The sequence below is a fragment of the Eschrichtius robustus genome, chromosome 9 (genome assembly GCF_028021215.1).
Source record: "Eschrichtius robustus isolate mEscRob2 chromosome 9, mEscRob2.pri, whole genome shotgun sequence".
Taxonomy (NCBI): domain Eukaryota; kingdom Metazoa; phylum Chordata; class Mammalia; order Artiodactyla; family Eschrichtiidae; genus Eschrichtius; species Eschrichtius robustus.
The window spans coordinates 9,460,681-9,475,769 of NC_090832.1; the positions used below are offsets into that span (position 1 = coordinate 9,460,681).

The following is a 15,089-nucleotide window of genomic DNA, read 5'->3' on the forward strand; positions in this document are numbered from 1 at the left end:
ACCCACGTTTGACCCGTGAAAATTGCCCGATACGTATTAGATGCCTAAACAATGCTTGTTTCGTAAATATTCCCACCTATGCCAGTGTGACTAAGTTAGGAATGGGGAATGAGCAATTGCAGGAATCAACGGGAGAGAATGGAGGTATTCCTGACTCCAGCATGTAGCATGTAGAATTGGCCCAATCAACAAAAGATCTTGCCTTAAAAAGTGGGTAGCAAAATTGGGATGGGGGAATCAATAGCCTCCTGTCCTACCCGCTGTTTTCATTTTGTTCAGAAAGTCCATCGCATTCAGGAGCAACGAACTTCTGAGGAAGCTCAGAGCTGCTGGTGTTGGGGATAGGCCAGTGATTTGGGTATCACACAGCATGGGGGGTAAGTATGTTCCATTGTTGCCAGGCCAGCATTGTGAGGTGTCAGCCACGCGAGCTCTCTGTTTCATCTAATGGTAGCCCTTTTCCCCCCTAAGTTAATGTTTTTGGCTATGGCTCCTTCCATGCTATTTGTTTTTCTAGGAGGGGACAACTAGTAGAACACCATATAAAAAGAAAATGAGTTTGACAACTTAATGCTTCCATTAAGCACTAATAAGCCTGATAACGAGTAAATATCAGAAGCTGTCCATGGCGTATGTAAGCCCAACTTATAAATCTCTCTCAGCATTCCTGGCTGGTCCCAGGGCCCCCCCCTTTCTTCCTGTTTCTCCAACCACCGCAGAGTCCGTCACTGCTCCTGTGCCCACAGCCCCAGCTCCCTGCATGCCTGCTTACCCCTCGCCCAAGCCTGCAGAAGTGGCGGTGTGATCACATGTGTCCCCTCTTTGGTCCCAGGGCTTGCTTGCTAAGCCACAACCCGTGCTTCTCCCAACCCACTCCCAGTCCAGTGCTAAATGTTCACCATCCACCTTGCAGAGGGCCTTTCAGCAGCCCTTGGCCTAGTTTATCTGATAAAATGCTCAGAACTGCTGACTCTTGAGTCTGGGCTTTTTGCTGAGAGAAAGGTGGAGGTAGCCCTTTGTATCCTCAGAGACCAACTGTTACCATCCATGTTACCTTTGTGTTTCCCTATCAGCTCCAAGCCCAGGTTGGGGGACAGAAAAGAAGGTGCCTTCCTAGGTGCATTTTCCCACAGCAGCTTTGTTTTCTCCCCGTTGGATATGTGAGACTATGTGTTTTTTAAATATTAGTACCGTCCTAATGGAGTGGTCGTTAGTGGGCTGCTGTGGGTAGGTGGGGAGGCTGGCTGCTGCGTACGCACTTCATTGATGGACACCCAACCTGCAGTGCCTCTCTTCTCTGGGAGAGTGCATCCTGTGATGTAACATCATCTGCTTTACAAATGAGTTTCTAGAATCTTACCTGTTAGTAGTCTTGTGCTATATATTTTAGAGGATTGGGAGCATTACTAAGTGTTAATATTTTAAGGCCCTGTTTGTTGGACTACAGAGAATTATTGTTTAAACTTTTTTAAAGAAAGCATCTCTTTTTCTGTATTTCTTGTTTGCCTTTTTTTTTTTTTTTTTTTTAATAAGGGAAGGAAAATAGCTTATGCATTGTTTTTCTTCTCTATGGCTAGGTCTTCTTGTCAAAAAGATGCTGTTGGAAGCCTCTAAGAAGCCAGAAATGAATACTATTATAAACAATACCAGAGGAATAATTTTTTATAGCGTCCCTCATCATGGATCCCACCTGGCTGAATACTCTGTTAATATTCGCTATCTTCTCTTTCCCTCTTTGGAAGTCAAAGAACTCAGCAAGGGTAATACTTTTTTTCAAAAGGGGATTGGCATTGTATTAACACCAGTTATACAGGAGAAGGAGGAAAACAGTCTTGACTAACAGTTTTAACTTGACTGTATTACCTCATTTTACTATTTGTACATCAATTGTGTTTAGACTATCATGGAAACTTTTTAGTTTGGGGTTAATTTTTCTTTGATACGTTCCCTTTTTGTTCTTAAGCCATTACCGGCTTAAGAAATATAACAATAATTTTAACACTATCTTAAATAGTTAAAATTTTAAAAGTTACATAATGTTTTGCATTGTGTTATTCCAAATTACCAAAGAACTGCTCTTTTCCACAAGTTTGGAAAATCATCAACTGTTAAAATATACACGAGCTTTAAAGATATTCATATTAATTATAAAGCACTATATTTGTTTGGGGTTAATAAGCATCTTCTCTTTCTCTGGAACACCTGTTAATCAGAATTTTGGTACCTCTGGCTTGAGCTTTCATTGTCTTTTTGCTCATATGTTCTTTTTTCTGCTTTATGGAGAGTAATTGGACTTTATCTTCAAACCTTTTGTTGAATTTGATTTTGTTGCAGTCACATTTTATCTTCCACAAGCTCTTTCTTGTTCTGTGATCCATTTTCTTTTGAAATCATTCTAAAGATACTAATTAGAGGGTTTTTTTTAAAAAAGTGTCTTCTGTGCCCAGGTTTTCTGTTTGCTCACCTGGTCTGTCTCTCTTAGGTGGTAGGCTTTCCTCTAAGACCTGGTGCTTCTTGGTCACCCTTTGATACTTGAGGATGGGGGACAGGAAGGGGATGGGTGCTCTGTGATTATAGACAGGCTCTGTTGATGGGAGGCTGTGCTTCAGAGTGGATGTGGAAGTGCCAGCCAGCACACCAGGGGACCCCCCTCAGTCCCACACACCAAACTGCCCTGGGTACTGCTTCTGGTCAGCCAGCAGTGTGAGAAAACTCTCCCGCTGACACTGGCCTCTAAGTTCTGGATTGGTTTTAGCCCTTTTCTCTCATCTTAATGGCTTCTTAGGAAGAAGAGAAAATAAACAAGCCACCGTCTTGAATCAGAACCCTAATTTCCTCTCTAAATTTGGAAGGTTGATGCATTTTATTATGAACTAGATAAACAGAACTTGTTACAATCTCGCTCTCTATAATTTTACAGATTCTCCTGCACTTAAAACACTACAGGATGACTTTCTGGAGTTTGCAAAAGATAAAAACTTCCAGGTGCTGAGTTTTGTAGAAACACTACCAACCTACATTGGTAGCATGATTAAACTCCACGTGGTGCCCCTGGAATCAGCAGGTATTCACTCTTTTGAAACTTGTTTGTCCTTAGTTTTCTGGTTGGTGGTAATCATAAACGTCAACTTTTATATCCAGTTTCTCAGTTTTAGGAGACAGTTCTATGAAGATTTAGATTCTGTTATCCTTTTAAGCCATAGATTAAAACTTCTCTGCAAACGTTTAACCTTGGCATTCCCCTTCCCTCCTCTTATTTAACTGATTAGACAGCAAAGGTTAATTGGCTAACTCTGCGTTAGCTCTCAACAGTGAAATCTGCTGCATTAAGGTAAGAATACAGAGCTTTTCTATCAGCTAGATTAAAAGGAGCATTTCATTTAACAGATTGGTAGCTGCCTGCAGGAACCTTAAAGAAATCAGCTACAGGTGTGGAAGCTTAGTAAATAACTGGAAGATACATGGGGGATATTCAAGCAACAAAGATTCTGAAGGAAAAAACTAGTGTTCAAGTTCAGTCTCTTCCTAATCCTGGGACTGAGGGACATGACCAACACCTGCTACTGTAGAGCACTGTAGTCTACTGTAGGCTCTTTGAGGGCAGGGCCCAAATCTCAGTTCTCCTTATAGCCTCCTGTGTTACTCTGAGCACAGTAAATAGCCCATACGTTTCACTCCCTGAAATGCTTTCCCCTCACCTGGCTAACTAACTAACTCTTTAGTTTGCTTGTCAGACCCTTTTCTGATCACTTCGGGGGCTGGGTCAGGTGCTGTCCTGGTAGCACTCTGCCATTACTGAGAGCTCCTGGCAGCCAGGCATGGTGCGTATCTGGAGCGCCTGCCAGATGGTTCTTCTGTCTGCATAACAAAAGTTTTGTCCTACTTCATTATTTATTATCTATATAAAATGAAAAAGGCTTGATATCCTATAGTGGAACGTGAAGAGACTTTACCTTAAAGCAATATGCCATAGGGTGAGGAATTGCTGTTTGGTAGTTGAAGAACCTGAAGAGTTCAAAGAACAGTGGCCAGTTTTCTTTTTTTAAAGATGACTTTGGGAGCTTAAAGCAAAATTAATATTGTGGACCAGCTGCTGATAGTGACATAGCCTTGTCATAATTCTGTCCACCCCTTCTTCTGTGTCACCAGGTGGCCTGTCTGCCTTCATAACCACCAGGTGCACTTCCTCACCTGGCTGGCCTCACTAGTACCTCCTGTCACTTCCATCTAGGTGGACTTAGTTAGGCTGAAAGATCAAAAACTCAACCAGATCTCTCAAGCACCACATCATCTCCTTCCCTGGTAGAGTGAGCATGGAGGGTTGGGTATAGAAGGGATTCCATGTGAGACGTTCCCATTCGTTTCATCAGGGCATGGGAGCTCATTATCAAGTTTCTAATATTAGCTCTAGAAATAGAAGTGGTTCAGAGAAGTGTGGAATAACTTAGTAATAACCTGCAGTGTGTAAACGTTTTGAAGGTGACAGTGCTCAGGCTCTGTTCACTATTGAATTAGGAAGTAGGCAGCACACACACACACTTTATGAGAAAAGCATAAAATTTTATAATTACACCTACTGAGACTCCATTCTCACGTGATTAGTCAAATGCAGTTTAGTTACAGTCAAACTTTAAGTTCCTTTATCCCTTAAAAGAGGTTCTCTATCACAACCAAATCAACATTTACAACTACCCATTTGGCCTCTTTCACTGTTGACAGGGGGCAGCTTATATTTTACCTAAATTTTATTGACATTTTTGTTTTCTTCAGATCTAGGCATTGGAGATCTAATTCCTGTGGACGTTAACCATTTGAACATTTGTAAGCCGAAGAAAAAGGATGCTTTTTTGTACCAACGTACCTTACAATTCATCTGTGACACTTTAGCCAAAGACCTGGAAAACTGACAATTGTCTTCTTCTGTTTGTTTTCACACATGAATACAGTGCAAGAAACGTGGTGTTCTCTCTTTTTAAGCTCTACGCAATCATGCAAATGTAGTCATTATGGCATTAATGTGGCCTGGAGTATGTTGCAGGCAACAGAATATTGTTCTGTAAAACACAAACCCATTAGTGGCAATCAAAGAAAGAAGGGCTAGACTGGATTCTTCTGATTTAAAAAACTTCTTCCATATGTGCCAGTTTATGTTTTGCAATGTTGCCCCTGGTGATTGATTGATTGATAGGGAGCAAGCTGCTGTGGCTAAAGGATGTGATCTGTGACTTCTGTCATCTGTGACTGTCCCTGGCTCATGCTGGGTGCAGCACTGATGGCTTCTGCAGGGAGAGCCGTCACCAGTTTACCACAGAAATGCCTGTTGGAGGGTACCTAAAATGGAGAGAGAATGAACTTGAACATAAAGACTCTGTTTTGGGTCAGGGTTTCCATGTGCTGTAAGTTTTTAAAACTTGTCAGTGTAAACCTTTGTGTAACATGTTAGCTTTGTTACACGCCTTGTCATCCATGGGTCATTTCCTTGTAAGTTTTTATTTTCATGTTGCTGAGAACAAATATTTCTCTTTTTAAAAAATTTCTAGCCTATAATAATTCTTTCCAGACTGTAGCTACCTAAACTTTTAATTTTTCCCAGATAAGAATAATCCATTATTGATCAGAGTGTGAAATAAAACTATTCTAAGCCATTATATATATATTAGCAGTACTTAATATCAAGATTCTCAGATTCTTTATAGCTAAATAAAGTATACCATTATTTCTTGCTCATTAGGAAATGGTATTAATTGGTCTCCAGTATGTGAGAAATAGGAAATCATACTGATGACTTTTTTTTTTTAAATAACAGCATTATTGAGATAGATATAATTCACATACCATAAAATTCACCCTTTTAAATGCACAGCTCATTGATTTTCAGTGTGTTTACAGAGTTGTGCAACCATCACCACTATCTAATTTCGGAACATTTCATCATCCCTCCAGATAACCCCACACCCATTAGCAATCACTCCTCCTCTCCTCTCCCCCAGCCCCTGGTAAACACTAATCTTCTTTCTGTCTCTATGGATTTGCCTATTATGGACATTTCATATAAATGACAAGTTTTTAAAAAATTACAATACGTGGCCTTCTGTGTCTGTCTGGCTTCTTTCTCTTAGCATAATGTTTTGAAGGTTCATCCATGGTGTAGCATGTGTACATGTAGTAGGACTTCGTTCCTTTTTATGGCCAAATAATATTCCATTGTATGGATGTACCACATTTGTTTATCCATTCATCAGTTGAGGGACATTTAGGTTCTTTCAATGTTGGGGCTGTTATGAATAATGCTGCTGTTAACATTCATGTACAAGTTTTTGTGTGGACATGTTTTCCATTCTCTTGGGTATATACTAGGAGTGGAATTGCTGGGTCATGTTAAGCTTAATGTCTACCATTTTGAAAATGATGGACATTTGTAGAATGGGATAGTCAAAGCTAAAACGATTACAGCATCTGACTGGGGGCATCAGTGAACCTTAACAACATCTAATTGTTTAATTATGCAAAAACCTAACAAGTGACTTAACTACCTGTTTTGTTACGTAGCCGTAGAGTATGCTAGTTAGCTATCAACAATAAACTCTAGCTTAATGGGATCACGTGTGGGGGGCGGGTAGATAGGTTTGGTTCGTTTTCTTTTTCTGTTTTCCATGAACCATGGCTGGAACATCTGTTCATAATAACTTAGAGTAATGAAATGAAACCCCACTTCATAAAATCTCAATATAGCCATTATAGCTGTGCTTTAAAAATAAGGTCTGGGAGAGAGATCCAGTGTACTTCTGAATGACTATAGCTTTTCAGGCAAGTCACTTACCATTTCTGTTCATTCTGTTTATGAAATGGATATGATGTATACAGATTCACTTCATCAGTCCTGTAAGATTTAAGTCAATAATGTTTTAAAAATAATCATCACCTGAAAAACTCTAAGAACACAAAGTATGAAAACATATACATTTGAAATAGTTTTAAACTTAGACCATCAATAAAATGGTTCACCTAGTTCAATCAGCCTTGTTTAAATATCCTTTCTGGAAAAAATTTCAAATGAAGCTTCCTATTACCTTTCCCCTCATGGGAAAAGTCTCTTTAAATGATCTATCCAGGAAGGAAATAAACAGAATACAGGTGTTAGCAGACTACTGAGAGCAAGCTGTAAATAAAATTCAGATGAAAAATTAATTATCCTTATCTATAAGCCCTTCACTTCTTTCTGATTACGTTGTCAATCCTAAAAGTTGAGGGCACCGAGTCCCCCCTTTACTCCAGTGTTTAAATGTCACCACAGAGAGAGTCAGACTACAAACGGAGGATCACGATGCCCTTCTTGACTCCATCTCAACCATTCACCCAAGATCACAGCAACAGGCATAATATGGTGGAGGACGCGGCCCTCTGCTCAGGTTGGGGCGCCCAGGGTAGTGGATGCCAGCACTGGTTTCCTGTTGTTGAGAAAGACAGCACAGTCACAGAGTGACGTGCATTATCTCTTTTGAGCTTGGCTCATAATTTACAGTGCCCCTCAAATTATTTCTAATTCCTAAAATTTGACTTTTAGGCATACCCTCCTGAATTTTCATCTCTTTGTAATATTAAATATGTTAATGTATGGTTTGGCTTTTATTGACATTTGGTATAAAAATTATGTCCATGAAAAAAATTTAAACATGTTCAATAAATGCATTTTAATGTACTCAGTACAACTAATTCTGCCCTTATATTAGATGTTGAACACTCCCCAAAGCTAATCACTTAAAATCTATTAGAAATTTATTGTATAATTATAAATTGCCTTAATAAAGCAGAAGATATAAAAAGGCAGCTTAATATCCAAGAAGTTTCCAAATTTAGAAAAAGCCATTCTTGTAAAAATTCCAGTTCTTAATCCGCTTTTAGCTTGGCCTTGGAGTTTAGAAACAGTATCATGGAATTCAACACCTGGTTCCAAAGTTTGGAAACACTAAGCTTACTAGAACCTTTGATTTTTAATTTAGTCCAAACTATTTCAGGATTGTTAAAGCTAATTTATAATGAAAGCTGGATACGCACTGATTCCTAGGATCATTAGAGAGTGCTGGATATGAATGTAATCTCTGAGCATAAAAAGCTTTGGGTATGTATACATCTAGATAGATAGGTTTTAGAATATTTTGACATCTGGGATTACCAGATGAAAACATTTTTGCGAGTTCTGGACCAGGATGGTGACATAGGAGGCTCCTGAACTCGCCTGCTGCACAGACACCAAATCTACAGCTACACACGGAACAGTTCCCTCAGAGAGAAGTTCAGAAACTAGCTGAGCAACTCTTACACATTGGGTGAACGAGAAAATGCCCATGTTGAAATGGATAAGAAAGACTGAGACAATACTGTCACCATAAATCTCACCCTTGGCACAGTGAGGTACAATCAGAAGGGAACACACAACTCCCAGCTTCTGCCTGAGGAGTGAAGGGTTTGGGCCCAACATCCAGTGCCCCAACTTTCAAGTCTTCCACCTGAAGGATGGACCCCCACCAAAACACCTAGCTTTGAAAGCGAACAGGGCTTGCATCCACAAAGACCCACAAGACCATAGCAAAGAAAGAAACAGTTCTAAATGGGCTTGCAAGGACTCACAGTGGCTCTCCCGCCAGGGCTCAGCACACGGGCAGCAGACAGAAATGCCCATCACCCAGCCTTTTCCTGAAAGATGCCCATTTGCTTATCTTAAAAGCTGCAGCCTGAGGGTCAGGCTTCTACTTTAGCACACATCTAGAGGATGACTGTGATCTTCCCTGGAGACCAGGGAAGCTGGTGGTTCTGTCTCTGCGTTCTCCCTCTTGCCCACTCGAGGTTGCTGATGTCTTCCTGGAAGGAGCTTCGACACATCTCTGGTGCCCTGGCTTTTGTGGCTGTTACCCAGGGAGTGCACCTCTTGATTACTTGCCTCTGATGGCCAGCAAGCCTTGTGTTTGTGGATCCCACAGGACTGTACAAAGAAACAGTTCCATCCCCCTATTGCTCAGCACAGAGGGAGCAGACAGAAACACCCATCTTCCAGTCTTTCCCGGGAAAGGGTCTATTTGTATACTTGAAAAGCTGCTGCCTGAGGGTCCAGTTTCCAATCAGCCTGCATCTAGGTACTGACTGAGAATGTTCCCTTTGGAACACTGAGAGGTCTTAGCAGAACCTCAACTCCCGGGAGCCACTAAAAACAAAGAAGGCGGTTCAGACAGTCACAGAGTTTGAGAGATAACCAAGAGCTTGATGGGCTGAATCCTAGGTTCATCTCCTACACGAGACCACTCTGTCAAGACTGGGGACTTCCCAGGTGGCACAGTGGTTAAGAATCCGCCTGCCAGTGCAGGGGACACGGGTTCAATCCCTGGTCTGGGAAGATCCCACATGCTGCAGAGCAACTAAGCCCATGCGCCACAATTACTGAGCCTGCACTCTAGAGCCTGCAAGCCAAAACTACTGAGCCCATGTGCCACAACTACTGAGCCCACGCACCCTAGAGCCTGTGTACTCTAGGGCCCACGTGCCACAACTACTGGGCCTGTGTGCCGCAACTACTGAGCCCGTGCCCTAGAGCCCGCGTGCCACAACTACTGAAGCCCACGTGCTCTAGGGCCCGTGTGCCACAACTACTGAAGCCCATGCGCCCTAGAGCCCACATGCCGCAACTACTGAAGCCCATATGCTGCAACTACTGAAGCCTGCGCGCCTAGAGCCCGTGCTCCACAACAAGAGAAGCCAGTGCAATGAGAAGCCCGTGCACTGCAACGAGGAGTAGCCCCCACTCACCACAACTAGAGAAAGCCTGCATGTAATGAAGACCCCCCCCCCAAAACAAAAAGACTGGGAGAGGTGGCTATTTTATCTAATGCACAGAAGACAACACAGAGAGTCAAGGAAAATGAAGAAACAGAGGAATATGTTGCAAACAAAAGAATAAGATGAAACTCCAAAAACAGACCTTAATGAAATGGAGATAAATAAGTTCCAAATAATGGTCATAAAGATGCTCACCATGGTCAGGAGAGTAATGCATGAATAATGTGAGAATTTCAGCCAAAACAGAGAAAATATAAGAAAGAATCAATCAGAAATCACAGAGCTGAAGAATACTGAGCTAAAAAATGTAATAGAGGGGTTCAATGGCAGACCAGATCATGGGGAAGAAAGGATCAGCAAACACAAAAAAAGGGCAGTGGAATGCATCCAGAGGACAAAAAAAAAAAAAAAAAGAATGAAAAAGAGTGAAGACAGCTTAAGGGACCTATGGGATACCATCAAGCAGACTTGATACTTGCATTATAGAGGTTCCAGAAGGAGAAGAGAGAAAAAAGGGTCAGAAAGCTTATTCAAAGAAATAAAGGGTAAAAATCTTTCCTTAGCAGGAATCCCAAAGGGTTCCAAATAAGATGAATTCAAAGCGCCCCACAAACTTTGCTGTACACTGGAAACTAACACAACATTGTAAATCAACTATACTCCAATAAAAATTTTTAGAAAAACAAAAAAACAAAGCCCCAGGGAATTCCCTGGCAGTCTAGTGGTTAAGACTCCGTGCTGCCACTGCATGGGGCACAGGTTCGATCCCTGGTCAGGGAACTAAGATCCCACAAGCTGCACGGCAGGGCCAATAAAAAAAAAAAGAGCCCCACACTGAGACACATTATAATTAAGCGGTCAAAACAAGGAGAGAATCTTAAAAGCAGCAAGAGAAAAACAACTTGTTATGTACAAGAGGACCCCATAAGACTACCAGCAGATATTTTGCAGAACTTTTGCAGGCCAGAGAGGAGTGACACAATATATTACAAGTGCTGAAAGAAACCAAGAATACTCTACCTGGCAAAACTGTTCTTCAGAGCGGAAGAAGGGATGGAGTTTTTCAGACAAGCAAAAGCTGAAGGAGTTCATCACTACCAGACCAGACTTACAAGGAATGTTAAAGGGACTTCTTCATGCTGAAATGAAAGGACACTATTTAGTAACAGGAAAACATATGAAAGCATAAATCGCACTAGTAAATGTAAATATAGATGGTCCCCAACTTACAATGGTTCAACTTAATGATTTTTTGATTTTATGATGGTGCAAAAGTGGTGTGCATTCAGTAGAAACCGTACTTCAAATTTTGATCTTTTCCTGGGCTACCAATATATGGTACGATACTCTCTTATCAGCCACATGATCACTAGGGTAAACAACTGATACACTTAAAACCGTTCTGTACCCATACAATCATTCTGTTTTTCACTTCCAGTATTCCATAAATTACATGAGATATTCAACACTTTATTATAACATAGGCTTTGTGTTAGATGATTTTGCCCAACTGTAGGCTAATGTAGGTGTTGTGAGCACATATAAGGTAGGCTAGGCTAAGCTATGATTTTCAGCAGGTTACGTGTTTTAAATGCATTTTCAAATTACAATATTTTTAATTCACGATGGATTTATCAGGATGTAGCCCCGTCATACATTGACCCATGGCCATGTCTGCCTGCTACTAAGTAAGAGGCATTCCTATTACAGATCAAGGAGGACTGGAGAAAGAAAGCACAGATCTGTACAGGGTTGCACTGCAGTTGTCAGTCTGAGTGTTCTCAATTTGGTCATCATAAACAAATGGGGAGAAGGATATTCCTGGACTCATTAATACTACTGTGCCTTGTCACCTGGGGCCCAAAAGAGTTGGTGGAATCCAGAAACTTTTCAGTCTCTCTAAAGACGATAGCGTTTGCCCATATGTTGAGAGAAAGCCCTTAAACAAAGAAGGTGAGAAACCTGGGACCAAAGCACCCAAGATTCAGTGTCTTGTTACTCCACATGTTGTGCAACACACACATTGGTGTATTGCTCTGAGGAAACAGTGTACTAAGGAAAATAAGGAAGAGGCTGCAGAATATGCTATGCCTTTGGCCAAGAGAATGAAGGAAGCCAAAGCAAAACGCCAGGAACAGATTGCCAAGAGATGGAGGCTGATGTCTCTGAGAGTTTTGACCTCTAAGTCTTGAGTCCAGTCAAAAATGCAATGTTCTAAGAGTAACAAATAAGATCAGACATCAGAAAAAAATTGTATGGAACCACAAAAGACCCTGAATAGCCATAGCAATTTTGAAAAAGAAAAAGCTGGAGGCATCACTCTTCCTTATTTCAAACTACATTTCAAAGCTATAGTAATCAAAACACAGTGGTTTGGCATAAAAACAGACAATAGATCAATGGAACAGAATATAGAGCACAGAAACAAACTCATGCACATATGGTCAATTAATTTATGACAAAGGAGCCAAGAATACACAGTGGGAAGAGGATGGTTGGGAAAACTGGACAGCCACATGCAAAAGAATAAAACTGGACCACTATCTTACACCATACATAAAAATCAACTAAAAATGGATTAAAGACTTGAACTTAAGACTGGAAACCATAAAACTCCTAGAAGGGAACAAAGGTAAAGCCCCTTGACACCAGTCTTGGCAATGATTTTTTAGATTTGACCATAAAAACAAAGGCAACAAAAACAAAAATAAGCAAGTAGGACTACATCAAACTAAAAAGCTTCTGCGCAGCAAAAGGAACCATCAACAAAATGAAAAGGCAACCTACAGAATGGGAGAAAATAATTGCAAATCTTACATTTGATAAGGGGTTAATATTTTAAAAATATAAAGAACTCATTCAACTCAATAGCAAAAATCAAAAAATATGATTTAAAAATGAGCAGAGGAACTGAATATTTTTCCAAACAAGATATACAGTGGCCAACAGGTACATGAAAAAGTGCTTAACATCACTAATCATCAAGCAAATGCAAATCAAAACCACAATGAGATACCCCAATACATCTGTTAGAATGGTAATCATCAAAAAGACAAAGGATATCAAGTGTTGGTAAGGATGTAGAGAAAAGGGAACCCTGCACACTGTTGGTGGGAATGTAAATTGTTGCAGCCACTATGGAAAACAGTATGGAGGTTCCTCAAAAAATTAAAAAAGAACTACCATACGATTCAGCAATTCCACTTCTGGGCATATATCCAAAGGAAATGCAAACAGGATATTGAACAGATATCTGCACTCCCATGTTCATTGCTACATTATTCACAATAGCCAAGGTATGGAACCTAAGTGTCCATCAATGGATGAAGGGATAAAGAAGGTGTAGTATATACATACAGTGGAATATTATTCAGCCATGAGAAAAAAGGAAACCCTGCCATTTGCAACATGGTTGGACCTTGAGAGCATTGTGCTAAGTGAAATAAGCCAGACAGAGAAAGACAAATACTGCATATTATCACTTATATGTGGAATCTGGAAAAAAAAAAAAAAGTCAAACACATAGAAACAGAAAGAGTGGTTGCCAGGGCCTGGGTGAGGGGCGGGATGGGAAATGGGGAGAGGTTCATAAAAGGGTACAAAACTTTAAAGTTGAATAAGGTCTGAGGATCTAATGTAAAACATGGTGAAATGGTGGCTATTGTTGATAACACTATATTCTATTGTATAATTGAAATTAGTGGAATATAAAACTTAAATGTTCTTATCAAAAAAGTTAGAAAAGAAAAAATGTGTGAGGTGATTGATGTGTTAGTTAACTAGTGGGAAGTATTCTTCCACAATATATACGTATATCAAATCATCACAATGTACACTTTAAATGTCTTAGTTTTATATACCTCAATGAAGCTAAATTTTTAAAATTTTAATTAAAAAAATTTAGCACAGCGTAAGCTTCTAAGAATTTTATTCTGTTTATTCTCCCTCAAGTCCATTTCTCCTGTTTCTATTTCAGGTAATTCATTACATTTCATTCAAGTAGGACCTTTTTCAGTAGGTAGGTAGGTAGGTTATTTATTTATTTATTTATCTATCTATCTATCTATCTATCTATCTATCTATCTATCTATCTATTTATTTATTTATTTATGGCTGTGCTGGGTCCTCGCTTCTGTGCGAGGGCTTTCCCTAGTGTGGCAAGCGGGGGCCACTCTTCATCGCGGCGTGCGGGCCTCCGGCCATTGCGGCCTCTCTTGTTGCGGAGCACAGGCTCCAGATGCGCAAGCTCAGCAATTGTGGCTCACGGGCCCAGCCGCTCTGCGGCATGTGGGATCTTCCCAGACCAGGGCTCGAACCCCTGTCCCCTGCATTGGCAGGCAGATTCTCAACCACTGCGCCACCAGGGAAGCCCTTTCAGTAGTTTTGACTTCTCCCCACATATGATTAATTACCAAATGTTGTCCACTCTACTCCAAAGGTCCCAGAATCCTTTTCCATTTCAACTGCCCAGACTCCAGTTCAGATTTTCACATTTGGCCTGGACTGTAATACCCTCCTAATTGGTTCCTCATCCTAGTGATAAAATAGAACTGTAATTCAGTGAACACATTTTGAGTACTTATGCACCAAGTGTTGCTTTATATAAGAATACAAGGTAGATTTATTAGCCATATTTTAGAGATAGGAAAACCAAGCATTAAAAAAAATTCATAAAACTGGCCCAAAGTCTCAAAGCTAGTGAGAGTTAAGGTTAAACCCAGGTTTTATTTTAAAATCTATGCATGTGCATTGCAATATAGTCACAGAAAGTTACAAACATTAACTTTAAAAACTGACAAAAAGGGACTTCCCTGGTGGCACAGTGGTTAAGAATCCACCTGCCAATGCAGGGGATACGGGTTCCAGCCCTGGTCTGGGAAGATCCCACATGCCGCAGAGCAACTAAGCCCGTGCGCCACAACTACTGAGCCTGTGCTCTAGAGTCCGCGAGCCACAGCTACTGAAGCCCGTGCGCCTAGAGCCTGTGCTCCGCAACAAGAGAAGCCACCGCAATGAGAAGCCCGTGCACCACAACGAAGAACAGCCCCCGCTCGCTGCAACTAGAGAAAGCCCGCGCGCAGCAACGAAGACCCAACACAGCCAAAAATAAATAAATAAATAAATAAATTTATAAAAATAAAAAAACAAACAAAAAAAGAATACAAGGTTGAAATATCTTCAGAAATAAGAAAATATTCAGTGACTTAGATTTTAGGAAGTGCCAAAAATAGCTTCTCAAAAGAAGGCTGAAATTAGATTAG

The 15,089-nt window shown here is 40.7% G+C and overlaps 2 protein-coding genes and 1 pseudogene across 6 annotated transcripts in view; 2 read left to right on the plus strand and 1 right to left on the minus strand.

The window, feature by feature from the left end:
• The window catches only part of SERAC1 (serine active site containing 1), a 78,848-nt gene extending 73,890 nt beyond the window's left edge, over positions 1-4,958 (plus strand). For 3 of the 4 annotated variants that reach the window (XM_068551720.1, XM_068551721.1, XM_068551722.1), the window contains 4 exons: positions 280-377; positions 1,578-1,760; positions 2,921-3,064; positions 4,771-4,958. In XM_068551720.1, coding sequence (XP_068407821.1) covers positions 280-377; positions 1,578-1,760; positions 2,921-3,064; positions 4,771-4,907 — 562 coding nt within the window. In that variant the 3' untranslated portion in view covers positions 4,908-4,958. Of the gene's footprint in view, positions 1-279; positions 378-1,577; positions 1,761-2,920; positions 3,262-4,770 lie in introns of those variants that run through there. The other variant, XM_068551719.1, reaches the window with a different exon arrangement.
• A 16-nt stretch (positions 4,959-4,974) lies between these two features.
• SYNJ2 (synaptojanin 2) overlaps positions 4,975-15,089 on the minus strand; it is a 115,143-nt gene continuing 105,028 nt past the window's right edge. The window contains exons 30-32 of one of the 2 annotated variants that reach the window (XR_011075040.1): positions 10,849-10,967; positions 6,821-6,880; positions 4,975-5,331 (exon numbers count right to left, since the gene is read on the minus strand). The gene's annotated coding sequence lies outside the window, so the exon portion shown is untranslated. The remainder of the gene's footprint in view (positions 5,332-6,820; positions 6,881-10,848; positions 10,968-15,089) is intronic. The other variant, XR_011075041.1, reaches the window with a different exon arrangement.
• Positions 10,025-13,373, plus strand: LOC137769091 (small ribosomal subunit protein eS6-like; annotated as a pseudogene).